Raw genomic sequence first — 27,150 nt, forward strand, 5'->3', positions numbered from 1 at the left:
AAACCCAGATTGAGTTCCAGGGTCCTGACTTCAACCTAACCCAGTCCCAGCTGTGGGCATTTGGGGAGTGAATAAGCAGATGGTTCTCCTCTATCTCTCTCATCAATTTTTTTTTTTTTGAGATTTTATTTATTGGAGAGAGATGGAGACAGAGAGAGATCTTCCAGCCGCTGGTTCACTCCTCAAATGGCCTCAATGACCAGAGCTGAGCTGATCCAAAGCCAGGAGCCAGGAGCTTCATCCAGGTCTCCCCTGTTGGGAGCAGAGGCCCAAGAACTTGGGCCACCCTCCACTGCTTTCCCAGGAATGTTAGCGGAAAGCTGGATTGGAAGTCTCATCAATTTTTTTAAAAGTTATAATAACAGGGTTGCTCAGACCCTGAAGAGTATGCACAGGAGCTACAAAGGTAGGCAAAGAAAGGAGGGGGGCACTATTTGGAGGGGCAAAGGGGGGAAATTAAAAGATGATCTAAAAATGATCTTCAGAAAATAATAGAGCATTTCCTATCTTTCATAAAGATTGAATGAGAGAAAATGAATCAGAGAGTCTTGATGGATGTAGGGGAGGTGAGGTGAGATACCTAAGACAGCACCTGTTTTTATGGAAGTCTCAAAATCTGCCCGGGGAGTGCCCAGCCCTATCTAAAGCAGTGCAGCACATGACCTCTGAACAATCCTAACACTCCTGGCATTTTATGGTTTCGTTCCCCTTCAGCCAAATTGCCTACACACTTTTGGATGTTTTGCATGATCTGAAGAACTTCATGAAGAGAGGGATCATTTCCTCTCTTAGTTCTTAAGTCCTCTAATACCTGGTTCAAAGGCCGCAATCTCATTGAAGTCCCCTGGGGGAGGCAGGTGCACAGCAGACAGAGGGCAATGGGTCAAGGCCAGCTGAATGGCTGCCGCTCCCTCACCACTGCAGCCCGTCACTCACCCTCCCGAAGCCTCTTCCTCCATCCTCAGCAGCAGTTCTACAGCAGTCATAAGAAGCAAGGTTGTGAGGTTCCAAGATAAAGTATATAAACTTGGCTGATAATAATAGAGACTCGATAATACAGATTTAAATTTATTATTCTATTTGCCAAGACCAAATAGTAGGTGCTAGATATACAAAATTGAGCCTGTTCTAGTTAACTTGGTGAGCTTTGGACTGGGGCAAAGGGGACACCATTTTAGAGTTTTCCATGGCAGCTGTCACTCACGGGCCTCCTCCTAGACCCCGGATGAGGTGGGACAGAGAAGTCTGGCTCCTAGGCAAGCTCTGTGAGGCAGGCTAACTTCCTAATGCCAGACAAACATCCAGGAGCTCAAAGGACAGGTGTCAGCTGCAGCCAGTGTTGATCTATCCCTTCAGGTCACAGGCATTTACAAGACATCATAGAGGCATCCCAAGGAACCCCAAGCAGGTTTCTAGATGGGTAGACGCAGTAGTAACCCAGGTACACTAGCAACGTGGGACACAGCCTGCCTGCAGAAGCGCCGGGAAAGGACAAAGCGCGCTTGTCGTTCAGCAGGGAGCAAGATTTCCCAGAGAGGACAACCAGAGGGACCTTGGACAAGTCCCATCTGCCTGCCCCCACCTCCACCCCCAGCTTCCCACATTTCTAGGGTCCACCTTGAGCAGTGGCTTCCATGAGGCAGAGTGGAGCTCTCTTCTCCACCATGGCCCCACCAGCCACCGTCACCAAAAGGTCAAGGGAAACTGCCTCCCCCCACCGGCCCCCGCCGTGAAGACGGCCTCATCCTGCCACTGCGGGCGTTCAGATCCTTCTTCCTCAGCCGCTGGGGGGCTGGGGACCTCACTCTGGCTTTCTTCTTTCTACCAGGCCCTCGCACCCTTGTCTTGCTGTTTGTGGGAGGAGCCGGCTTCCTGGGCGAGGCCCGGTCTGCGCTGGAGGCTAAGGTCACGTTGGATGCTCTTCTGGCAGCTCCCCCGGATTGCTCCTTTAGCAAGTCCAAGACTGTCTCTGGGAAACAAGCATTTGCTTTGTGAGAGATGCAAGTCCTGGAAAGTAGCTAGAAGGGCAGCACCATCCAGGACACCCATAACTGCATGAAGGTTTTAATATAAATGCTTCTGGTTAACGTGTTTTTAATTCCTTGACCTGGCCTTCGCCTATTTAAATACACTGCTCTCTGGGTAGGGTCACTCCAGACACCTGGCTCTGGCATAGTTCCCTTCAGCTAGCGTCTTCCTCTCTGCATCTCTCCTGACTCCCCACCCTCCCCGAGGAAGGCTCCTTCATCCTAGGGGCCCTCTCAGTGCCCTGGGCATCCTTCTAAGGGCTCAATGTATCTCTTTATTTCCTGCACCACCCCCACTTCCTATCTGGTCCTGGACTTGTACAGATCAGAGAACTCAGCATTCACTGCTTGTAGCCCAGTGCCTGCCACAAAGTAAGTACTGAATGAATGACACACGAGTGATTAACTGAATGAATGGACAGATGAATGAATGACTAGAGGTCAACAGGTCCCGGTAGAAGCAGGTGTCCCTCCCACTCACTCTGGGAGTCAGCAGGATGTATACAGACTGAGTCACAAGGAACAAGCCTCATCTAAACGTTATCCCCTAAGGAGGAAGCTAAGCCCCTCCATGCTGGGGATTGGAATGCGTTTGCTAAGGGCACTGCCTGTGGTCCGAGCAGGCTAAGCCCCGAGTTGAAGACCCAAAGACGGACTCACTGGCAAGTGGCCGGAACGGGATCCGCTTACTCTTGGTCTTCACGGGCACGGGTTTATATCTGCACTTGCCCGGGGGTGCACGCCTGAAAAATGCAGACAGAAAGGGTCAGGTCACAAGACTCGGAAGATGCCATCAGGAAATGCAGGTCACCAGGAGGCACACATTTGCAGCCCTCATCCATGGGCATGGGGTGCATAGTAGGAAATCTGCTATGAGCTCAGACGAAGAGGAGAAAGGGCATGGACATCAAAGGGCACTTGAGACCCCTGGGAGACTGCAGAGGTTAGGAACATGGGCATGGTAACAGAACCGGGTCCAAAACCCGGTGCCCAGGGCCAAGGAAACCTTGTTCAATTTCTGCATCTATGAAATGCAAAAAGTATAATAATACCCATCTTGCATGGGAGACCCAGAAGAAGCTCCTGGCTCCTGACTTCGCATCAGCTTAGCTCTAGCCATTGCAGCCATCTGCAGAGTGAACCAGTGGATGGAAGACCTTTCTGTCTCTCCCTCTCTCTGTAACTACCTCTCAAATAAATAAATAAAATCTTAAAAAAGAAAAAACAGGGGGCGGCGCTGTGGTGCAGTGGGTTAAAGCCCTAGCCTGCAGCGCCGGCATCCTATATGGGTGCCGGTTCAAGTCCTGACTGCCCTTTTTCCGATCCAGCTCTCTGCTATGGCCTGGGAAAGCAGTAGAATATGGCCCAAGTCCTTGGGTCCCTGCACCCGCATGGGAGACCTGGAAGAAGCTCTTGGCTCCTGGCTTCGGATCAACTCAGCTCCGGCCATTGCAGTCATTTGGGGTATGAACCAGTAGAATGGAAGACCTCTCTATGGCTCTACCTCTCTCTATAACTCTGTCTTTAAAATAAATATTAAAAAAAAAAAAAAAACAGCAGCAGCCTCTCTGCTGCACACTCAGTCTTAAACTGCTTGTCCCTGGGTGGCTTTTCCGAGATATTAGGCACTCTGGTGACTGCAAGCACTCCTGCTGGCCAGAGTAGAGCTGGGACTTCACGCCAGTCCTCATGGCCTACTCTGCCTTCTCCAACTCTAAGTCTCATTCCCATACCCCAGGGGAAGAAAAGAAGAAACTGTATTCATTTAGTAAACCTTACAGGGTGCTTAGACCCTGCCCTACATGCTTCATCAGTATGAACTCAGGGAATCATCGTGTACCTCCCTATGAAGTAGACTACCGTCACCCCCACTCTGCATCAGGAAAGTGAGGCACACAAAGGCTCAGAAACAGGCCTAAGATCAGTGACAAAGCTGAGAAGCAAAAACAGGCTCCAGGGGCTGCCTCTGAAGGACTGATAGGAGGAAAAGACGGGCAGGAGGAATTGATCCATCCGCCAACCAACTGCCCCTCCAAACGCGGGAACCGTGTGTTAGTGCGAACGCAGGCTGAGTAAGTGAGCAGGGTGGAACCCAGTTTGCTGCTACAGAAGCTTTGAAGCGCCTGTGTGATTCAATGCACTTACAGCTGATGTGACTCTGATCTACCAAGAGAGCGAGTTCCTGCCTGGGAACCCTCTTGCTACTTCTAACTTGTCAGTCGTTTGACTTTGTCGGACTTCAGAGTCCTTATGCATGGACTGTGATGTCAAACCTGCATGATGGGGATTCACTCCGCAGTGAGCATTATCTACGCAGCACTCAGCACAGTGCCTGGGAGACAGTGCTAGCTCAAGGGACGGCAACCTGAGAAAGCTAAGTGAGCAAGTGATGGAAGCAAGGGTGTCGTGCATGTGGTACAGGTTTGTCAGCTGCCTCTCCTGTGAAAGAGGGGCGCTCAGCTATCCCCAAACCAATCAGGAAACTGTCAGAGGAAAGACGAATGGCTTCACACAGGAAGCCCTTTAAAGAGCAGGCAGAATTCCCCACGCAGGGGTTGTCAGCCACCTGAAGCACTCTAAGTGCCTGGCTGTGCTCCGTCCCCGGGGCCTATGTGGGATATGCACAGAGGCAAACCCAGGAGTAGAGACAGCCCTAGGCATGGGCTCCACTATCAGCTGAGCCTGCCCAGCACGGCCTCCAGGACTGAGCGTCTTCCAGGAACTTCCGACAATGCACCAACTGAGCCTTGTTGCCAGATGGAAGCTGAGCTGGGCCTGAGTCTGCAGCCCAGAGCCCTGGTCAGCGGCTGGACCTATTTACCTAATGTCAACTGGACCCCAACCCAGCTAGAGGAAGCTTAAGGCTCAGAGGGACGTTTCCCTCTGCAGGTCTGTCAGTGAGCTCATTCACAGGCAGACTTTCTTGGTTTGGACAACAATCCTGAAACAAAGTTCAAGCTCTGCCCAGACTCCTAGGGTTGGATAAACAGCACCACCCTCCCAGGGGCAGATCACGCACAGCAGCTCACAAACCGCAACTTGCATCCTGGCCTTGGGTTGCTCTGTTGGAGGATGGTCAGCCCCTGAGAGAGGAGCGCCAGGAAGCAGAAGTAAGCAGCTTGGCATCCACCAAGTGCATGGATACTCCAGAGAGGCCAGGTAGTGAGGCTGAGACAGCCCAGCTCAGGAGACAGGGCAGCAATACTTACTGAGGTGTTCAGAGATGTATACCTGTTCTCAGATGATTCCAGGCAGAAATTTCCAGAAGCATATATTTTTTAAAAAGTAGGAGCCACATGTAGCAGGCAAAGCTGCTTTCTGAAGTGCCAGCATCCCATATGGGTGCCGGTTTGAGACCCGGCTGCTCCACTTCCAATCCAGCTCTCTGCTATGGCCTGGGAAAGCAATAGAAAATGGCCCAAGTCCTTGGGCCCCTGCACCGTATGGGAAATCCAGAAGAAGCTCTTGTCTCCTGGCTTTGGATTGGTGCAGCTCCGGCCATTGCGGCCATCTGAGGAGTGAAATGGCAGATGGAAGACCTCTTTCTCTCTCTGCCTCTCAGTAACTCTGCCTTTCAAATAACTAACTAAATAAATCTTTAAAAAAAAAAAAAAAAAAAAAAGGAGGAGCCACAGGTCTAGACTGGTCATCCTGAGGCTCCAGATCATTATTTCCAATGGCTGAAAGACCATTTCCCAAGTATTCCCTAGTCCTTATAAGCACATTGTTCCGCACATTTATGAAACCACTTTTCATCTGCATTGGCAGGGGTGGGCAACTTCCTGCCTACGGGCCATACAGAGCCCTCAAAATCATCTGGCCTGGTCCTGCTAAGGCAATCACAGGCAGGACTTGAAATTCAACAAATCTACAATAGGCTACTTTTTAAGTTGATCGTTTTGGGAGCCGGTGCTGTGGCGTAGTGAGTAAAGCTGCAGCCTGCAGTGCCTCCATCCCATATGGGCACTGGTTCCAGTCCCGGCTGCTCCACTTCCAATCCAGCTCTCTGCTATCGTCTAGGAAAACAGAGTAAGATGGCCCAAGTCCTTGGGCCCCTGCATCTGCTTGGGAGACCCAGAAGAAGCTCCTGGCTCCTGGCTTCAGATTGGCACAGCTCCACCTGTTGCGGCCAAATGGGGAGTGAACCAGTGGATGGAAGACCTCTCTCTCTCTGCCTCTCCTTCTCTCTCTGTGTAACTCCTTCAAATAAGTAAATAAATCTTAAAAAAAAAAAAAAAAAAAAAAAAAAAAGGCAAGCAAGCAAGCAATGGCCCTTGGCAGAACAAAGTCCTCCCCCCTCCAGCAGGCTTTGGTGATTCCCTCAGGGCCGAGGGCATGACTGAATGATGTGCCATGGAGATAGGGACTGACAGAAATGTAGCTCAGCTGAACATGACACCACATCTCACCTTGAGGGGTCAACGAATCTGTAAATAGATCCATAGGGCGCGTAGGCACTCGGGTAGGAGGTGGCCAGGAAATACAGCTCCCCTGAGGAAAGAGGAGTAAGCAAACACTTACCTGCATGCCAGGGAGGGCTGAGCAGGGCTGCATGCAAAGAAAACAGCCAAAATGAGGCTGCAGCCCTCAGATGCAGGGAGCCCCCGAATGGAACCCTGGGTCCTGGCTGACAGCCAGGCCTTCGGTGGACCGTGAGCTCCCCAGGGCCATCTCCAAAGCCCCAGAGACTGGCTCAGAGTCACATGATGTTTGTTTGGAACCAAAAATGCTTCTCCTGTATCGGCTCTGCTCTTGGAAGCCTCCCCTCGATGAATGTCCTCTTCCTTCCCCAGCTTTGGCATACGATGAGGATTCCCTGTGACCACGAACCCGTGGAGACCCACAGCGGGTGGATGGGCGGAGGCCCGTTCCTTAGGTCCTGCATTCCGCCCGCCTGTGTGCTAGTTTCCCCTCAGCCTCCCTCCCACTTTTCCTCCTTCACTCAGCCTCGGGCTCCTTACTGCCTGTGACCTCTCCGCTCCCCAGCCTCCTCCGTGCCCACAGAAAGCATCGCTACATACTCTCTCCTGGATCACTTCTGGAAACAGCTGGCTTCTTCCTGTATTTTTCCCATTTGGACTTCAGAAAACATTGTCCCTTCCTTGCAGTAGTTCTGCCTTGCTTCCTGCTTCTCTATGAGGGACGGTCTAGTGTAGGGCCAGGAGCCCCAGTCTCAGGCCGTCTGGGTTTCAAATAAGCCTAGATTTGAGTTCTGATAACGCCACTTACCAGCTGTGTTATCTTGGGCAACCTCTTAATCTGCATAACCCTCAGATATTTATTCATTTGTAAAATGGGATCAAATGTCTCCAATGATTCTTGAAAGGTTCAGCAATCCTGGTCCTTGTTGGTGCTGTCTTAGAACAGCATTGTCAGCTTGGTGAATTAAATTCAATTGCTGTTGTGTGCTTTACGTGCTCTTTCACAATTGTTTGGAAGAAAATATATGCTAAGTTGCAGATCTGAAAAGTCTAAAGCCTTCACACAGCGCTGGAGCTGTGTCAACAACTGGCTTCTTCCTTGAATGCATGGAGAACAATGGTTTGCCTTATGCAGAGCGTGAGGTGCAATGGGCTTTTCAGAGCCCCTTAAACGAGGTGGAGGCTGCCAAATGAGCTAGGGTTTTGTGGGCTGATGAGCTATACTTGTGATCTTCCCTTAGGAAGGGGTCTGAGGAGTTAAGACACACAATTAGAATCCATCTGCCCTGCTTGGTTGGAAATCCCAGGCAACAAGACAAGTGATTCTACCTCTGGACACAGGAGGCATCAACCAAGGATCCTTAAATACACGGGTCTCCCTCAGCCAGGGGACCCTCCAAACCACACAGAGGCCTTCCTGGTCTCAATGAAGAATGGAAAGCCCTGTCTCGATGTATATTCCCCACATCTGACTACAGTTTATGTAAATTATACCTCTTTAAGATGCCATAGATGTCCCATTGTATTTTTAGGGGGAAACCATGCTGCAGTTGAATTCACCCATAGGGCCCAACTGATACTCTTAACTCTTTTGGGAGGGAAAAAACTACAATATGCCAGGCAAAACACCATGCATGCAGCGTGAATTCACTGCAAGCATCATCACTTTGGCCAGCCCTCTTAGGAACATGCCCCAGTGACTGACATTCAGAAATCCTGTCAATCAACTCCGCACCTGCCATTCACTCAGCGATTCTTTATTGATACCAGCTATATATAAACTAAAACTCAGGAAGGAAGAATTCTGGCTCAACTGAAAGGTAACTTACCTAAAGCCAGTGACTGATAATAAAAGAACGAAATAACACTCAAATCTAAAAATGTCTCTAAGTGGAAAAGACTATGCCAAGAGCAGAAAATACGGATGTTTGTACAAAAACACAGAAGGCAGCACCTCCGGAAGAAATCAACTTGCCTCGGGAACAGCCTCACTGGCTGTAGGGCTGCCCTTGAGCAACGTCTGACTCCAGAACACCTTGGCCAACCCACTTCCTAAAACTCAGCCAAGAACACTTGGTTTTTTCCAGCAGATGTACTGACTGCTTTTCAAAGACTGCCTGTTCCCTCCTGCAACACATCTCCAGGAGCAACAAACCAAACCACCAAAGCCAGGGTTTCTGTGGTCTGGACTTGAAGTGACACATGTCACAGAAGATGGCACCAGTGTCCCAGGCAGGCCAGCCCCTGGGGGAGTCCATCGGGGGAGAGGCCCCACCATGGCGGGAGCTTTCACATCACCCCCTCTCCACTGAGCATCAGACTCCCGGCCTGTGGTTGCTCTACTCTTTTTTTTTTTTTTTCTCTTGGACTTCCCGTTGGAACTCATATCAACTTTTTTCGATTAAAAATGCTTGAATTTTCCAAAATACCATCTGCTCCTATAACATGTTCATCTCAAACCTCTATTCATAGGCTCACTGAGGGAAGCGGGTCCTGGGTCTGCCTGGATCTCTTCACAACCTGCTCCAGCAAAGGTCCTGTGCAGCCAGCCACCCCCCATCTCAGAGCAGAGAGCATCAAGTATCTGGGAACTCTTCAAGGCTCTGGTTTCCACCTATGGAAACTGATAGACCTGGGAGGCCACTTTACTCTCGTTTTTACATTTCAGCATGGCTGGATCCACTGCCAAATACTGGATTTATTTAAAATTTGAAAATTTCATCTTTCAAAATGAAACATGATTTATGTAAAGATGAAGCAAAAAAATCACAGTGGTTAAGATGCCCCTTGAGATGTGCACATCCCACATCGATCGGACAGCCTGACCGAAGTCCCAGCCTCTCAGCTTCCGACCTGGCTTCCTGCGAACGCACACCCTGGGAAGCAGCAGTGAGGTCTCAAGTAGTTGGGTCCTTGCCACCATGTGGGAGACCTGGACTGACTTCTGGGCACCTGGCTTACAGCCTGGCTGTTGCAGACATTTGGGGAGTAAAACGGTAGATGGGAGATTATCTTCTCCCCCCTTCCCCACCCCATTTAAATAAAATGAAAAATTTTTTTAAAGTCAGTTCTCTGATTGCAAAGTATCTGGAAATTTGCTAGAGGTGAGTCTTTCCCTCTCTCTCCTACACATGCGTATGTGCTTTGCTTCATTGATATCCTTAGTACACGCCTAGTCTGTCTATTGAGTAAACTCTTACCTAGTCTACTGTTTTCTCAGATTTCTCAAAAAAGAAATTCTCGGAGGCGATGTTTGGTGCAGCAGTTAAGATGCCACTTGGGGGGCTGGTGTTCTGGCATAGTGGCCACTGCCTGCAATACCAGCATCCCATATGGGCACTGGTTTGTGCCCCGGGTGCTCTGCTTCTGATCCAGCTCCCTGCTAATGGCCAGGGAATAGCAGCACAAGATGGCACGAATGTCTGCGCCACTGCTACCCATGTGGGTAACCTGGAAGAAGCTCCTGGCTCCTGGCTTCGGTCTGGCCTGGCACTGGCCATTGCAGCCATATGAGGAATGAACCAGCAGAAAGAAGACCTCTCTGTCACCCCTGCCCCTCTCTGTAACTCTTTCAAAATAAAATAAATAAATCTTTTTTTAAAAATGCCACTAGGGACACTTGCATCCCATATCAGAGCACCTGGGCTCCAAGTTCCAGCAATTCAGCTGCCAATCCAGTTTGCTGCTAATGTATAACCCAGGAGGAAGCATATGATGGCTGAAGTAACTGGGTCCCTGTCATGCATATAGAAGACCTGGACTGACCCTAGCCCAAGCAGTGAGTTGATCCTGAGCAGTCTCCTCTCCCCAGCAACACCAGCAGGATAAACATACTCTGCTCACTCGCCCTGTCCCACTTCCTATAGCTATGGTTAGAATAAAAGCAAAGAGCACAGCAACCTCCTTCATTATCAAGAGTGACAAGACAGGGGCCAGCATTGTGGCTTATGGGGTTAAGCCACCACCTGCGATGCCAGCATCCCATTTGGTCGCTGGTTCATGTCCTGGCTGCTCCACTTGCAATCCAGCTCCCTGCTAATGCGCCTGGGAAAGCAGCAGAAGATGGCCCAAGTGCTTGGGTCCCTGCACCCATGTAGGAGTCCCAGATGAAGCTCCTGGCTTTGGCTTGACTCAGTGCTGGCCATTGCAGATCTCTATGTGTCTCTCCCTGTCTGTCTTACCTCTGACTTTCAAATAAATAAACAAATCGTTTAGAAAAACAGACGAGCACAAAGATGAAAGTGTGGACCTTGATTTGCCCCTTAAACACAGTGTGCACTTCAACCCAGAAGGAGCCAGCTGGCATATTCAGTCTATTTCCACGCTGGTGAAATAAGCATGAGGAGGACATCACAGGGCAGCTGTGATTACCAAATAATGTGGAAAATGTAAAGTGCTCAGGAGAGAATCCAGTACATACTAAAAGATGACTAATGACGGTGCTAATGGCAGAAGTGAGAGTTACCGTGTAAACACTGCAACAGTGATAAATATTCACTGATGCCTGGGACCACGCTCCAGCAAAGCAGAGATCCAAGGACCCTGCATGTTTGTTACCTGCTTCATCTTCGGCAAAGGAGATGATGAACTTGCTATAGTTGCTGATCAGCCCTGGGAAGGCACAGGTCACTGTGTTGCCCAAGCAAACATCCCGCTTCTTCCATTTTTTGGTTCTCCTATCTTCCTGCAAAGCCATAAGTCGACTACATGAAAAATAAAACCTTATATTTTAGAAATCCGTATTTCCACTCTGCAGTATATTTTTTCATCTAGAATCAAGGAATCCTCGAGTACAAGGACTGGAGCTCCCAGATATCAATAACTAGTGGCCCCCAAAACACAAAGTTGCTTGAGAGAGACTTCAGTTACCCACTTGCCTTAGACAGGAAAGCACATTTTCTATTATGAAAGAGGCTGTGGGGCTGGTAGTGCGGCCTAGTGGGTAAAGCCACCGTCTGCAATGCCGGCATCCCTTATGAGCACCAGTTCAAGTTCCAGCTGCTCTACTTCTGATCCAGCTCTCTGCTAATGCACCTGGGAAAGCAGTGCAAGATGGCCCAAGTACTTGGATCCATGCACCCACATGGGAGACCTGGAAGAAACTCTGGGCTCCTGGCTTCAGTCTGGCCCAGCCCTGACTGTTACGGCCATTTTGGGGAGTGAACCAGCAGATAGATCTCTCTTTCTTCCTCTCCCTCTCTCTCTGTTTCTGTGTGTGTGTGTGTCTTTCCCTCTCTCTGTAACTCCTTTAAGTAAATAAAAATAAATCTTTAAAAAAAGGACTTTGGCATAGGAAAAAAAAAAAAAAAAGACTTTGGTGGGGGGGGGGGGGCTATTACTGTGGCCTAGTGGGTAAAGCTGATGCCTGTGACTATGGGATACTGGTTGGAGTCCCGGCCTCTCCACTTCTTTTTTTTTTTTTTTTTTTTTTTTTTTGACAGGCAGGGTGGACAGTGAGAGAGAGAGACAGAGAGAAAGGTCTTCCTTTTGCCGTTGGTTCACCCTCCAATGGCCGCCGTGGTAGCGCGCTGCGGCCGGCACACCGCACTGTTCCGATGGCAGGAGCCAGGTGCTTCTCCTGGTCTCCCATGGGGTGCAGGACCCAAGGACTTGGGCCATCCTCCACTGCACTCCCTAGCCACAGCAGAGAGCTGGCCTGGAAGAGGGGCAACCGGGACAGGATCGGTGCCCCAACCGGGACTAGAACCCGGTGTGCCAGCGCCGCAAGGCGGAGGATTAGCCTGTTGAGCCACGGCGCCGGCCCGGCCTCTCCACTTCTGATTCAGCTCTCTGCTATGGCGTGGGAAAGCAGCAGCAGATGACCCGAGTGTTTAAGCCCCTGTACCCATGTGGGAGACCCAGAAGAAGCTCCTCGCTCCTGGCTTCAATCTGGCCCAGCCCAGGCCGTTGAGGCCATTTGGGGAGTGAACTAGCTGACAGAAGATCTCTCTCCCCCTCTCTCTAACTCTGACATTCAAATGAATAAATAAATCTTTAAAAAGCAAATAGTTTTGTGCCCTGTAAAGGTTATACTACTATAAAGGACTCATCTTATTTTTCTGAGTTCTGTGACCTTTGGCTACTTGCTCAACATCTCTTAGCCTCGGTTTGCTCATCTGTACAATGGTAAATGTGAAAGTTAAAAATAATAATAGTAATATACTGTTGGGCATTGCCTAAAATCTCCATTACAATATGGCACCTGGCGGCTGTTCAAGGGGCATGTCTGCGGCTGCTGTGGTTAAGCTACATAAGATCAGACCACCAGGGATATGTCCACTTTAGTTCCAGACATGTGGACAGTGCGTGATCCCTATACTTTGCTTAAGGTGCCCCTGTGTGTGCTCCACCCACACCTGCATGACCTTTTTGCTGATTGGCTCCCCTACTGTGCATGTCTTTCATAAGCTTTATAAGCCTGCACACTTCTTCAATAAAGTGGTTCCTGCTTCAACAGAACTCACGGGTGCTTGTGGTGTGTTCTTGACCCGTCGACCTTACCTCCCCCGTTCGCCTTGTTGGGGAGTGCTTGCACTGCCCCTGCTGGTCAGGGGCTAGCATTGGGCTTGAGACCCCGACAATATACATTAAGATCTCACCAGTGTGCCTGACCCAAGTTGTTCTTATTACGTCTACATAAGAGCAGGCAGATGCTTCACATCCCTCTGTCATCCAGCTGGAACTAAAAGCAGGTTTACAGAGAAAAGGAAAGGAGGTTGATTAAATCTGAGTGTTTATTAGAATTGTTGTGTGGAAACAGGGATCCCAAACCCAAGTGATCCTGATGCACACACCTCTCACCTACCAAGTGAAATGTAGGGGGCGGGCCATGCGGGAAAACAAAGAACAATGAAATCCCAGAGAGCGCATCAGTGATGATAAAAGAACTGAGAGATGAGTAACTCCACCCCATCTCTGTAAGGCAGCACGAAAATATAAACATCCTGGGGCCAGCTCTGGGGTGCAGGGGTTACACGGCCTCCTACAGTGCTAGCATCCCACGTGGGCTCCGGTTCAATTCTCAGCTGCTCTATCACTGACGGAGCTCTCTGCTAATGTACCTGGGAAAACAGCGGAGGATGGCTCCAGTCCTTGGGGCCCTGCCAACCATGTGGGAGACCTGGAAGAAGATTCTGATTCCTGGCTTCAGCCCGGCCCAACCCTGGCCATTGAGGCTATTAAGGGAATGAACCAGTAAATGGAACATGTCTGTCTGTCTCTCTCTCTCTCCCATCCTCCCTGAAACTCTTTCAAATAAATAAATATTTTTAAAAATACATATATACATATATGTATATGAAAAGGATAATATATCATGATCAAGTGGCACTTATCCCAAGAATGTAAGGTGGCTTTGACAATTATAAATTAATCAACAAAATTCACCAGATTAACAGACTAACAATGAAAATTCGCAAGATTCTCCAAATAGGTGCAATGAAACTTCTGACAACATTTACCATCTTGAAATATATAAAATTTGGGCTGGCACCGCGGCTCAATAGGCTAATCCTTTGCCTGCGGCGCTGGCACACCGGGTTCTAGTCCCGGTCGGGGCGCCGGATTCTGTCCCGGTTGCCCCTCTTCCAGTCCAGCACTCTGCTGTGGCCTGGGAGTGCAGTGGAGGATGGCCCAAGTCCTTGGGCCTTGCATCTGCATGGGAGACCAGGAGAGGCACCTGGCTCCTGGCTTAGGATCAGAGCGCACAGCGGCCATTGGAGGGTGAACCAATGGTAAAGGAAGACCTTTCTCCCTGTCTCTCTCTCTCACTATCCACTCTACCTGTCAAAAAAAAAAAAAATATATATATATATATGAAATTTGTATATCAAATAATTTTTTTAAAAAAATCAGCAAACTAGAAATAGTAGGAAACGCTGCAGCCTGATGAAGAACATGTAAAAAAATACCTACAGCTGACACAACTATTGGCTTTAAAGCAAAAAATGGGGGCCAGCTCTGTGGCGTAGCAGGTAAAGCCGCCACCTGCAGTGTCAGCATCCCATATGGGCGCAGGTTTGAGTCCTGGCTGCTTCACTTTCAATCCAGCTCTCTGCTATGGCCTGGGAAAGCAATAGAAGATGGTCCAAGTCCTTGGGTTCCAGGACCCGCGTGAGAGACCCAAAAGCAGCTCCTGGCTCCTGGATTCAGATTGGCGCCAATTGGGGAGTGAACCAGCGGATGGAAGACCTCTCTCTCTGCCTCTCCTTCTCTTTCTGTGTAACTCTTTCAAATAAATAAATAAATCTTTTAAAAAAATGAATGCTTTCTTCCACTTCTAGCTGACATAGCTGACACTGTACTAAAGCTGAAACAATAAGCCGGTAAAGAAACCCAATTTGGGAAAGCAAAAAGTATCTATTGTCACAGATACAATGATCAGTCACACTGAAAATCCAATAGAACATATAAAAAAGCTACTAGAACCAGAAAGGAAAAATAAATAAATAAATAAATTTTTAAAAGGCCGGCGCCATAGCTCAACAGGCTAATCCTCCGCCTAGCGGTGCCGGCACACCAGGTTCTAGTCCCGGTCGGGGCGCCAGATTCTGTTCCGGTTGCCCCTCTTCCAGGCCAGCTCTCTGCGGTGGCCCGGGAGTGCAGTGGAGGATGGCCCAAGTCCTTGGGCCCTGCACCCGCATGGGAGACCAGGAGAAGCACCTGGCTCCTGGCTTCGGATCAGCGAGATGCGCCAGCCACAGCGGCCATTGGAGGGTGAACCAACAGTAAAGGAAGACCTTTCTCTCTATCTCTCTCTCTCACTGTCCATTCTGCCTGTCAAAAAAAAAAAAAAAAAAAAAAAACAAGAACTAGAAAGGAGTGGAGCAAGGTTGCCAGATACATAAAAAACCCTCTATATTATATCAATTATATATTATGTCAGTTAGCAATCAGAAATTAAAATTTGACAAAATAACATTTATCATAACATCAAATACTTTTACGTGCAAGATTGTACACTGAAAACTATAAACACTGTGGCAATTTTATTCACAGTATCCAAAAACTAGAAATGGCAAAAGTATCCATCAGCCAAAGAACAATGAATAAATCATAGTATATTTGTAAACCTGAACACTGCAAAGCAATACAGGAGACAAACTACTGACATATGCATCAAAAGTGATGAATCTCACTGACATCACTGAATGCAAGAAGCCCCAAAAGAGTACTGATACCACTCTGGGGAGAGTGGGTATCTCTGGCTATTCTGTGTGTGTGCCTGTACAGAATGAGAGAACAAGAAAGACACATGGTTCTGACAGGTACTAAGCAAGAAAGAATCTTCAAGGAAAACAGATACGTTTTGAGTCTTGACATGGTTGGTGGTGCTACAACTATATGCATCTGTAAAACTTTAGCCAACTGAGCTCTTAAGAGCTTGCATTTCATCATACATAAGTTATACTCAATAAAAATATCAAATAACCAAGGGAGAGGTCCTTTCTTACCCACTCATGAAGTCCCCAAAGATGTAGAGGCCATTCAGATTAGGGGACTCGCATCCACGGTAGACATAGCCTCCAGTGACCGACTTCCCCACAGCGTGGCCATAGGCAAAGATTGGCAGAACGTCATCTGTCCAGGAATAAGGAAAAAGGGTCAGGGCCAAAAATGGGGAGCTCTGAAGAGAAAGAAAGGGGCTTTGTGATGCAGCTGGTTGGTTCAGTGAAGAACACTTCATCTATTGATCGCCAGGAATTGAATTGTATTTATTTTCCTCAACAGACCAGCCACAATGTGTGTGAGCTTATGATTTGACGGTTTCCAAGGCCAAAGGGTCCCTCCATCTACCTGGTAATGAGCTAGGAACCCACACATCTAGGTTTTCCCCCAAGGTTTATAGGGCAGATACTCAGGTTTAAGGAGATGGAAAGTACTGTGAGGATCTATAAGGCTGCTTTGTAACTTAGAGGACAGAAACAACCAAGCAATGGTGATGGTGTCAGAATACGGGATCGCGAGTCAGGTGGAGCTTCTAAAGCACACCTGGATTGTTGATGCTTAGGCATTGTACTTTCAGTTGACTGTATGCAAGATATCATTTCAGTGGGCTGTCCCAATTGGGAAATAAGTATCTCACTAATTTTGCTGTGCTGGTTGTTCTCAAAATAATGTGCCTAAAAATCACGTGAATGCCTTATTTAGAATATAAATTCCTAGGTCAATGCCATTTCCCCAACCTACTCAAGATTTAGATTCATTAGGTCTAAGGTAGAACCTAGGAATCTACATTTTTTAAAAATAATCTTAGCTTTATTTTCTATTCAAGAATCAAACACTCCATTCCAGAGAATAGAATAACTGTTCCTGTGGTCCAAGCAAAGGGAGCTGATTTTAAAGACAGAGAGAAGGGCTTAAAGAAGCAAAATGAAACAAAATGAACATTGGTCATTTAGAAGCTAACTTCCCTGTAAGGCAGGTCAGAGAGATAAAACAATAGGAAAACAACTGATTGGTTAGCATCAGGAATCTATTTTGCAGCAGGTACTGCCAAAGTGTCTCTGGTGCCAGTGGCTGGAGGGGCACTCAGAGAAGTGCTATCCCACAGGACACAAACAAGGCACTATTTAAATCTCCAAAGGTTTTATTCCCCCACCTCCACGTCCAACCCACCCCTGTCATTCAAGAAATCACCCAGAGAACCCCTTACTTACCCAAAGAGGCATTGTGACAAAGTTTTCTGTCATAACACTCAAACCCCTCCTTGGCCCTCCAGCCATAGTTCCCTCCTTTAATAATGAGGTCAACTTCTTCAAACTTGTTCTGGCCCACATCCCCACAGAAGATTCGACCTCGGCCCCGGCGCGTGATGGGGTCTCCGCGGTCCACGGCACAGCGCCACATGTTTCTGACCCCATAGGCATAGATGGCGGGATGAGCTCCTGGCTCAGAAACAAATGGATTGTCCCAGGGGATTCGGTACTGCCTGCCATCGGAGCCTGCCCCATTCACATCGATCCTTAACACTTTTCCCAGCAGTGAGCTTCTGTAAGACAGAAGGCCAGAGACAAGCACAAGTGAGCAAGCGCACTGGAGGAGACCACCCAGCAGGCTGGCTGTCAATACCACAAGGCTGCTGAGAGTCATATGGAGAAGCCACGACTCACACTTTTCTTTTAAAGATAGCCAAGAGGCTAAGATTTACCCAATTTTGACACCAGAAGAACTACTAGGAAAGTTTGGTGGGATCCTGGTTCACGGAACCCTGAGCAAGTTGTGGCTACAATTTGTTATTTTTGGGGGGCTGGCATTGTGGAACACCTGGTTATGCACAACCCGCAACTCTGGCATCCCATCTGACTGCCAGTTCAAGTCCCAGTTCCCCTACTTCAGATCCAGCTCCCTGCTGATGCTCCTGGGAAGGCAGAAGAAAATGGCCCAAGTGCTTGGGCCTCTGCATCCACATGAGAGACCCAGATGGATGGAGTTCCAGGCTCCTTGCTTTGGCCTGGCCCAGCACCAGCTGTCATGGGAGTGAACCAGCAACAAATGGAAGATATCTCTCTTTCTCTCACTCTCTTTCTCTCTCTGTAACTCTACTTTTCAAATAAATAAAATAAATCTTTACAAAATTTTTCTGATGAAGATGGTTTCTCTCCAACTGGTCTACTACTACGAATTTTTACTAGAAGCTAGATGCATTCTTCCTTGTCTAACAATGCACTTAGTGGAAAGAAGAGTTTTTGAGAGGCTCTGCCAATGACTATGGTCTCTTGACTGAGTTTTCACGTTTGTAAAGTGGGGAAAACAGCACTACCTTGCAATGTCCAATGAACTGTCCTGTGTACCACACCCAGTAGAGTTGCTGAGTCACAGTAGGTATTGGACAAATGTTAGCTTACTGTTATTATCAACCTTAATGTTTTTATTGCCAGGAATAATGAAGCCAAGTGCTTGCTGGGTACAGAGGGCAGAAGAACCACATGATCTCTCTCCAGGCAGTACGGCATCATTGGGCTCTGGCGCCAGGCTGTTTGAGTTGGAATTTTGGGTGTGCCACTGACTGTGTATATATCTGCATTTTCTCATCTGTAAAATAGGTATCATAATACCTGCACTGCATAGGATTCACTCACTCCACACATATCTGCAGAGTGAATATCTAGGCCCAGGCACTGTTCCTGATGCTGGTGAAACACTACCTAACAAAATAAATGAAAATTCTTGCCCTTGAAGGTTGTTAGAATGATGTTCTCAAATGCACACAAAACACTTAGAGTGCTTGAGGTATAGCAATCACCCAACACACATTACGTCTCATTAACTTCTCATGGGTCTCCAGGGCCTAGCACAGTGCCTGGAACACAGTGCTCAATATTGTTGAGTTTAATTCAATTGGATGATTGGTGTGGTGGATAATTTCCTGCTAACTTGCAGTTAAGATTCTGAATCTTTCCCTACATAGCACTTTGAGGGTTACAGTACGTCTCCAGAATTTTAACGACTAAGTACACAATGTCTAAAATTTATAGGTCAGAAAGCCAAATAGTCTTCCTACTTGCCTCAATGGAAGAGAATACATGTTGCAGTAAATGATTTGGGTTTGCCTCTGTCTCAGCCAAAACCAAGGGCTCACTCTTAAGGGACACAGGCTCACTCCAAAGGATCAGGGCCCAGTCTGCACCCAGCTTACTTGTTCTGAGCATTTCCAAACTTGCCAAAGGGATCCCCGGCCTGCCCTCCGTCCCCAGTGAATATGTACATATAGCCATCCACGCCAAAAAGAATTTGTCCACCATTGTGATTTGAGGCCGGTTCTTCTATCTCCAAGATGACCCTAGAAGAGACAAAGAGGAGCCAGCGCTGTAGCACAGTGGGTTAAAGCCCCAGCCCACAGGGCCGGCATCTCATATAGGCGCCAGTTTGAGTCCCGGCTGCTCCACTTCTGATTTAGCTCTCTGCTATGGCCTGGGAAAGCAGCAGAAGATGGGCCAAAGTCCTTGGGCCCCTGCACCCACATGGGAGACCTGGAAGAAACTCCTGGCTCCTGGCTTCAAATCAGCTCAGCTCTGGCTGTTGTAGTCATTTGGGGAGTGAACCAACCAATGGAAGACCCCTCTCTCTCTCTCTGGCTCTATCTCTCTCTGTAACTCTGCCTTTCAAATAAATAAAATAAAACTTAAAAAAAAAGAAGAAGAAGAAAAAGAAACAAAGAAACTATACCCTTAGGCTTTGACACAGGCTGAATAAAGTTGCATCCTGTTGAGATCCCCCAGAAACCCTGGCTGGAGCCCACAGAATCTGCCAAGGCAGTCAAGACCTGCTACAGAGTTTCCAAGGATCACTGAGCACACAGTTGCAGGCTCTGAAATGCACCTGGTTTCCTGGTATGACTCCCTTATGGGTTATTTTTCTTCCATACCTTGACCTCACAGGCTAAGACACAGCCTTGGTAGCAATCATGCCATGACTCTTTGCTCAACCAGAACTCTCAATCTCTTCCTTTGAGCAACTTATCAGGACTTATTCTACCTGTTCATTTTTCTTTCCAGTCCTCCAACCAACTATAATAGTTAAAAAAGACAAGGCAGGAAAGAGAAGAAGGAAAACAGGCAGAAGGAGTGGAAAGAGCATGAGTTTGAGGCCAAATTGAACAGAACTGTCATTTGATCATGGCCTTATGCCACAGCTCCCTGTGAGGGTGAGAAATCTCATGTTCTGGGGGCCAGTGCTGTGGCGCAGCAGGTTAAGCCTCCACCTCCGATGCCAGCATCTCATAGGGGCACGAGATAGAGACCCAGCTGCTCCACTTCTAATCCAGCTCCCTGCTAACGTGCCTGGGAAAGCAGCAGAAGAAAACCCAAGTGCTTGGTTCCTGCACCCTTTTGGGAGACCTGGAAGAAGCTCCTGGCTTTGGCCCAGCCCAGCCCCAGCTGTTGTGGCCATTTGCGGAGTGAACCAGTGGATGGAAGATATCTCTCCATCACTAGCTCTTTCACCCTCTCCCCACAACTCATCTCTCCTCCTCTATAACTCTGCTTCTCAAATAAATAAAAATGAATATAAAAAAAGAAATCCCATGTTCTAGGGTCTAATGGACATAAAATAACCAGACTGTTATTTTATTTAATATATTGATACTATCTATGATCATTTCCGAAACTCTTAAGGTTCTTGACACTTGCTTGCCCTCTGTACAAGCAAACAAGCTTGACTCTCATCAGGGTAAGTCATGGCGTTGGCCCTCAAAGCCCCTCGACTTACGGGCTGTGTTTTCTAATCAACAATGATCCCGGGGCCAGCGCTGTGGAGTAGTGGGTACAGCTGCTACCTGTGGTGCTGGCATCCCATATGGGCGCCGGTTGGAGTCCCAGCTGCTCCACTTCCGATCCAGCTCTCTGCTATGGCCTGGGAAAGCAGCAGAAGATGGCCAAGTCCTTGGGCCCCTACACCTGTGTGGGAGACCCAAAAGAAGGTTCTGGCTCCTGCCTTTTGATCAGCTCAGTTTGACCATTGTGGCCATCCGGGGAGTAAACCAGCAGATGGAAAACCTCTCTCTCTCTGCCTCTGTAACTCTGCCTTTCAAATAAAATAATAAATCTTGGAAACAAAAAGCTGGAGCCGGCACTGTGGCACAGTGGGTTAATGCCCTGGCCTGAAGTGCTGGCATCCCATGTGGGCGCTGGTTCTAGTCCCGGCTGCTCCTCTTCCAATCCAGCTCTCTGCTATGGCCTGGGAAAGCAGTAGAAGATGGCCTAAGACCTTGGGCCCCTGCACCCATGTGGGAGACCCAGAAGCAGCTCCTGGCTCCTGGCTTCAGATCGGCGCAGCTCCGACCATTGCAGCCATCTGGGGAGTGAACCATCGGACGGAAGACCTATCTCTGCCTCTCGTCTCTCTGTGTAACTCTGACTTTCAAATAAATAAATCTTAAAAAAAGAAAACAAAAAACACACACAGCAAACCCTTTCTCACCATTTTCAACTTTAGACTGCTCTAAAACCAGTACGGTTTGCTCTGTATCATCTTCAAGGACTGACTGGCATTACATGGGCACACAGACCAGAACTGCATTCTTGTATGTATGACTCACCTCTCTGATTTGGGGTCAGCTTTGTTGGGATCAGCTGGAGAAACCTTCATCTCACTAATCCGGATCTTTTCAACCTTCTTTTTGCCCAGAAATGAATAATAAATATAGAATTTGCGGTTGCGGCGGAATTTGGGATGAAAAGCCAAACCCAAGAAACCCCTTTCGTCCCCAATCCATGGAGTGGTCAACACAACGCTCTTGAGGTCCAGGAAGGGTTGCTCCAGGCGACTGCCATCAGGAAGATAGACCCACACCACTCCCACCTGCTCGGCAACAAAGAAGCGATGGGAGCCGTCCCCAGCGTGGACCATGGAGACGGGGTTCCTCAGCCCGTTGGCCACCTCGGCGAGGCAGAGCTGCAGGCAGCCCTCAGGGTCCTCGGCCACCACGCCCAGCTGGCGGTTGAGATGGTCATTCCTCAGGACGTTCGGGAAGCAGTAGTCCTCGTCAGGAAGGTTGAGGAGGTGGCAGAAGCGGGCACTGTCCTTCGCTTGGGCATCCTGGAGACCACGGTCATTGGTCAGCAGGGAGATGGCGGAGTGGCAGTTGGAGTGGAATGCAGAGCAGTAGTCGGAGCAGAGACCCGGAAGGTTCCGCAGGGGCGTGTGCGGGTTCTCGGCGTCGTAGAGGTGAGCAGCGTAGGGCGAGCACTCCTGGAAAGGAAAGGAAGCTCCGTGTGGGTTTGAGGAAGCAGAATAAAAACAGTTTGGGGGAAAAAATAATCAGGACTCTGGAGTTTTTGCTACCACCACCAGTAAATCACTTCTCTGCGACCCAAATTGTCTACCCAGGCAATGCCCCTGGAAGGCAGAAGGGGGAAAATGATATTAATAAACCTCTCATATTCACTGCACTAATGCTAGCCTTTCAGCTTAGTTCTTTAAAACACTTAAGTTTTATTAAAGGATGAATAGATTTAAAAGAAGACAGAAGCAAATATTTCAATCATTCTCTTTCTTATAAATGCTATAGCTGCAAGATTTTGTTTCCTTACATGATTCTCAAGCAATTTGGTAGAAATTTCATGTTTGTTAAATCTGGGTGTTACAGATACCATGTTGATTATTTCAGTGGCTTGATTTTGTTCATATTTCTGTATGTTGGGAATATTTTATGATTAAAATGATCAAAATAGACATTCAGTATTTCACTCCCTCGGTGTTTAGTCATTTCTCCACATCTTATTAGAAACATTTAAGTGTTTAACACACACACACAGCACCAGGCCAGGAGCTATACACACGTATTTTAATTGTGGCTACAGGGCAACACACGTACTCTTTACACGAAGAAGACTGTGCCCGAGGGAGGATCTGCTTCTGACATATCCCTAGATTGTAAGATTGTTTAGAGGTAAAATAGCATACTGGGAACAGACAACCAACTCTCAATGCGATCAAAGACAGACGCAACTGGGATTTGGAAAGAAAGGCAGGTCTAAGGAGTACGGTTGGGGCAGTGGAATACAACAGGGTCCACTGGCCCAAGAGCCCCCTTGCTATCACTAAGGGCTGTCTCTTCTTCTGAGCCAGCCAGCCAGCCTATGCAGAGCTGTCTCACTGTTCTCTTACCACCCCAAGAGACCAGAGACACTTTCCACGTGCATTGGAGCTCCCTGCTCTCTTATTTCCCAAGCTGTGGACTACAGAGCAAGCTCTTGGTTACTGGGTAGAGAAGGAGTCCAGAAACTCAGTGCCTATCCCTGGGCTCTGTTTCAGTTGAGGACACTCAGCTGAGCTGCTGACAAGAACCAAAACGACCAGCTCTTGATGTCACCTGATTGTTCATTCTTGGGGAGCAGAAACAAGAAGAGAGGGGAGCCAGAAATAAGGATGACGTACGAGGGAACAGAAGGGGGCTGTGGAAGTAGAACCTCCAGCATGCTTTTATGCAGCCTTTGGAAGTTTTCAAGTTTGCTTCCACTCAGCTTAGTAAGCAAAGTTTCTACTTTCAGAAGAAAACAAAGACCCAGGCAGAGTGTCTCCTCAGAGCCTGGCTGACCGAGCTTACTCTTGCCAGAGCTCAGAAAACCATTCGGTAAATGGGCCAAAAGGGCACAAGAGTCTAAGCATCTAGATCTGTGCCCCAGTACTCTCTGGCTTTGGAGGAGTCATTTAAAACGCCTGAATCCTCAGCAAACGGGTCATTGTCACTGCCTGCAGAATGCCTGCCGGGGGCACACTGCTCGTGCAAGGGAAGAAAGGGTTATTTGGCTGAAATTGTTCTAATTCCTCAAGTACCTGAAACAAGAAAGCATTCTAATATCTCCGAAATAAACAGGGCTGAGCGCTGCTCACAAAAGCCCGGCCTCTGCCCACGTGGTTATCCCAGGGTTAATTCTCCAGGAAACTGCTGAGGGCTAGAAATTGAGGTGAGAGAGTACGCCCGGGGCTGTGCCACCCAGGTGGCAGGCTTCTGGGCCAAGCTTGGCTGTGATTTCCCCTCTGGGCTCTGGGAAGCTCAGTTACTCTGTGTCCCTGGCACAGGCAGTGGGGGTGACCAGCATCCTCCAGCTGAGTGGCAGCAGGAGGCATGAACAGACAAGCAGCAGGTGGCCAGGCGGTCACTCAGAGGTGCCCTGAGGAGCTTGGATCAGAAGTCTGCCTGGACTTGTGTCTCAGCACTGCAGCAACCCTCCCGGCCACAACCTCTTCCACCAGCTCTCCAAGGCCGACCTCTCCCCTGCACGGCTAACTGTTGTCTTCCCACAAAGTTGCTGTGCAGCCTGCAGCCGTCAGTTCTCAGGCTGAGCCCCGCTCAGGCGATGCCTCCCAGGGATGTGGTTTTTGGCTGCAGGAGAGCCCAGAGAAGCAGAAATTCTGAGTCACTGCCACTGCATGGCTTGAAGCTCCCTCAGGCTTGGTCTGTAATGCTGGGCAGACAGGACCCCAGGGAGAGCCTCCAGCCCCTGCCACAGCCATCCACACTCCAGAAATCCCCAAGCACAAATCGTCCAGGGCAGGGAAGACAGGACCTGGACAGACAAGGCCACTCCCTCCATCATGCACTCCGCCATACAGGCACAGGTAGGAGCTGTGCCCGGCCCTCCCAGCACCAGAGAGGACCCTCTTTCCTTCTTCTGGAGCCCAGGGAAGAGCTCCAGAGGAAGAGTTTTGAGGAGCCCATGGAAACCTAATTCAGCATACTCCCCCTTAAGCGTCCATCCAGAGTCCACGGCCCTAAGGTGAGGCACTGGACAGGTGAGCTTCTCAAGGTTTGAGTGCCCCAGGACCCTCCCTCTGCAGCCTGGCACCTCAAACCTCTGGGGCTGGCAGGAACCCTCCCGAGGGCTCCCTCCCCTCTCCTCAGGGCTGTTCCCAGGCCTACCTGGCACAGGATGTCTTTAATGTAAACTCCACACAGCTCATGGCCCCTCAGATCAAAGTATTCCATGATGTCCTGGTACCGGGCGGCAACACGGCGGTCCTTTCGCTGGTCACAGCAGCCGAAGGACTCATAGTCAGAGCAAAACTCCAGGTGCCGGGACGGCCGGAAAGGGGGTCCATAATCCAGGCACTGGGGGTGTCCCTGCAGCAAGCCCACCTGGCCCATCAGGATCACGAGGCAGAGGGAGATGTCAGAAAAGAGCCTGGGGGGCCAGCAACTCCGACCACCCCTCAGATGAGAACCAGGCTTCCTCGGCATTTGGGCCTTGGGAACGCTCAGCTGCTGTTTGCTCAGGCTGGCTTCCCTGCTCTGCCCCGTTCCCTCCCTCTCTTCCTCCCCCACCTCACCCCACCCTGTTTTTTCTTCCTTCCGGCCCTCCCCCCCATCGTCCCCAAGTTCTCGGAGGTAGAGTCTGAGCGGTGTCCCTCATGAAAGCAGTGGGAGGCGTCCCTAACTGCTCCATTCCAGCTAAACACAAAGCTGGCACAAGCTGAGATGTTGGGGCTCATGGTTGCTTAGGCAAAAGGTGCAAAGGCATCAGTGGCAGAGGGGTTGAGTCATTAAAAGTACAAAGAATCCCTGCGGCGTAGCGGGTGGCGAGGCCAGGAAAGGCACACGTTTTTTTGTTTCCTCACAGGCCGAGCAATCCAGTCACTGTGAGGAGACCACACACTACCTGGTCCCGGGCAGGGCTGAAGGATACTTCGGGACCACGGGTGCAGGGCTGGGAAGACAGAGGGGCACATGGTAAGAGGCACAGTGTCCTGTGTGGTCCTGTGACCTAGAAAGGTGTGTCTGGAATGGCAGGAAGAGAGTTTCACGAATGCTGCATGCACAGCAAGGAGTAAGGAGAGGAGAGACGGTGAGCGAGAATGAAGGTGCCGTGGTTCATGCCGCTAGACCACCACCACACCGGGTAATTGATGGGTAATGGGAATGTGTTTCTCAGGGTTCTGGAGGCTGGGGGTTCAAGATTAGGATGCCAGAAGGGTCTCTCTTGGCGGCACCTTGTTGCCGAGTGCTCGCATGGCTGAAGGGGCAAACGCTGTCTTCCCCTGTTAGAAGCGAGGCAAAGAACACACACCATTTCCTACATCCCTTTTATCAGGGGCTAATCCCGTTGACGACGGAGGAGCTCCTCCTAGGGCCCCCACCTCCTAATGCATTAGCAATTCCTTTCAACATACAGATTTGGGGGAACACAATCAGACCACAGCAGAGGGAGTGTGGCCCAGTGAGAACAAGGAGGCAGTAAGGGTGCTGTCTGGGACGATTTCATCAGGAAGTTCAGGAAGTCTGGGTTGCTTTTGTCCCATCTACACTGCTTCAGGGGTACTCTCCACACTCAGCGTTGAGTTCCAACGTTAGTGTCTAAGAACAGGTTTTACTTGGAACATGTGCCTTACACATAATAGGCCCATGACACATATTTCTTGGAAAAGCAGGTGAAGAACACTGGAGTCCCAAACTCACACAGCCCCAAACCCAAATGGGGACATTACTACCCGAGCACACTCTCCTTTCAGCATCTCCATGGCTCCTGTCCACTCTATAACCTCCTTCCTGGTCAGATCCCTTTCAGATACAGATGGAATTCAGTGCTTCTTGTTCAGACGGACATCCATGGGGGTGCCCTACTGGCTCTTCCACTCCCACCAGAAACAGCCTCTGCCAGGAGGTGCTCAAGAGAACAGTGAGCCTCCATCCAGCTGGGTCTGCACTCACAATGCTCTGGGTAGCGAAAGCCCCAAACAGCATTCGGAACACAAACTGTCAACAAAACCCTGCTTTCCAATTTGTCCTGCTCAGAATCCTACCAGGATGGGTGCTGTTTTTAAAACAAAACGTGGTATCCATGACTCACTGGTGACTGGGTGGCTTCCACCGGGCTGCTTGCTCAGAGGTCAGATAGTGTGCTCTCGAAGCCACGGGTGGGAGGAGAAACACTTGGACTCCCTTCAGCCAGTGAATTCACAGCCACCATAGCCTTCTCAGAAATGGGTGGTCACCATCTGGGCTATGGAAGAATGAATACATTCTCTCATTCCATGCAGGAACTGAGGGTATTTCTTGACATTTATGTCTCAGTTTTCCTTTTGTCATAAAAAACACAGATATCTTACTGTTGAAGGTGAAGAGTTGATGGAAAATTAGCAGGGGAAGATCAGCCAGCAGCATCTCATCAGATATTGTGAGAGCCTGAGCGTATGATTACTGGAATAGGTAACATTTCAGATGGGACTTCAAAACATTTCAGATAGAATTACATAATACTCAT

At 49.1% G+C, this 27,150-nt stretch overlaps 1 protein-coding gene across 1 annotated transcript; it reads right to left on the bottom strand.

Moving 5' to 3' along the window:
• Nucleotides 1-328: 328 nt before the first annotated feature.
• HHIPL2 (HHIP like 2) lies at nt 329-25,171 on the bottom strand. Its single transcript, XM_062211333.1, has 9 exons — nt 24,813-25,171; nt 21,486-22,138; nt 19,086-19,229; nt 17,107-17,438; nt 15,901-16,027; nt 11,006-11,151; nt 6,437-6,518; nt 2,688-2,770; nt 329-1,969 (listed from the first exon to the last, which is right to left on the bottom strand). Exons 1-9 carry the CDS (start codon nt 25,128-25,130, stop codon nt 1,695-1,697), a joined length of 2,160 nt encoding a protein of 719 aa, XP_062067317.1. The 5' UTR covers nt 25,131-25,171; the 3' UTR covers nt 329-1,694.
• Between the last annotated feature and the right edge of the window lie 1,979 nt (nt 25,172-27,150).

Source organism: Lepus europaeus, chromosome 14 (assembly GCF_033115175.1).
Source record: "Lepus europaeus isolate LE1 chromosome 14, mLepTim1.pri, whole genome shotgun sequence".
In the NCBI taxonomy this organism is placed as follows: domain Eukaryota; kingdom Metazoa; phylum Chordata; class Mammalia; order Lagomorpha; family Leporidae; genus Lepus; species Lepus europaeus.

What these genes read in the sequence shown, in the direction of transcription:
- HHIPL2 (XM_062211333.1), bottom strand. Translation starts at nt 25,130, where the DNA reads ATGCCGAGGAAGCCTGGTTCTCATCTGAGGGGTGGTCGGAGTTGCTGG. An exon ending in GCTGACCCCAAATCAGAGAG is followed by an intron (nt 19,230 to 21,485) that starts GTGAGTCATACA and finishes TGTCTCTTCTAG; the next exon opens with GGTCATCTTGGAGATAGAAG. An exon ending in TTGTCACAATGCCTCTTTGG is followed by an intron (nt 16,028 to 17,106) that starts GTAAGTAAGGGG and finishes ATTCCTGGACAG; the next exon opens with ATGACGTTCTGCCAATCTTT.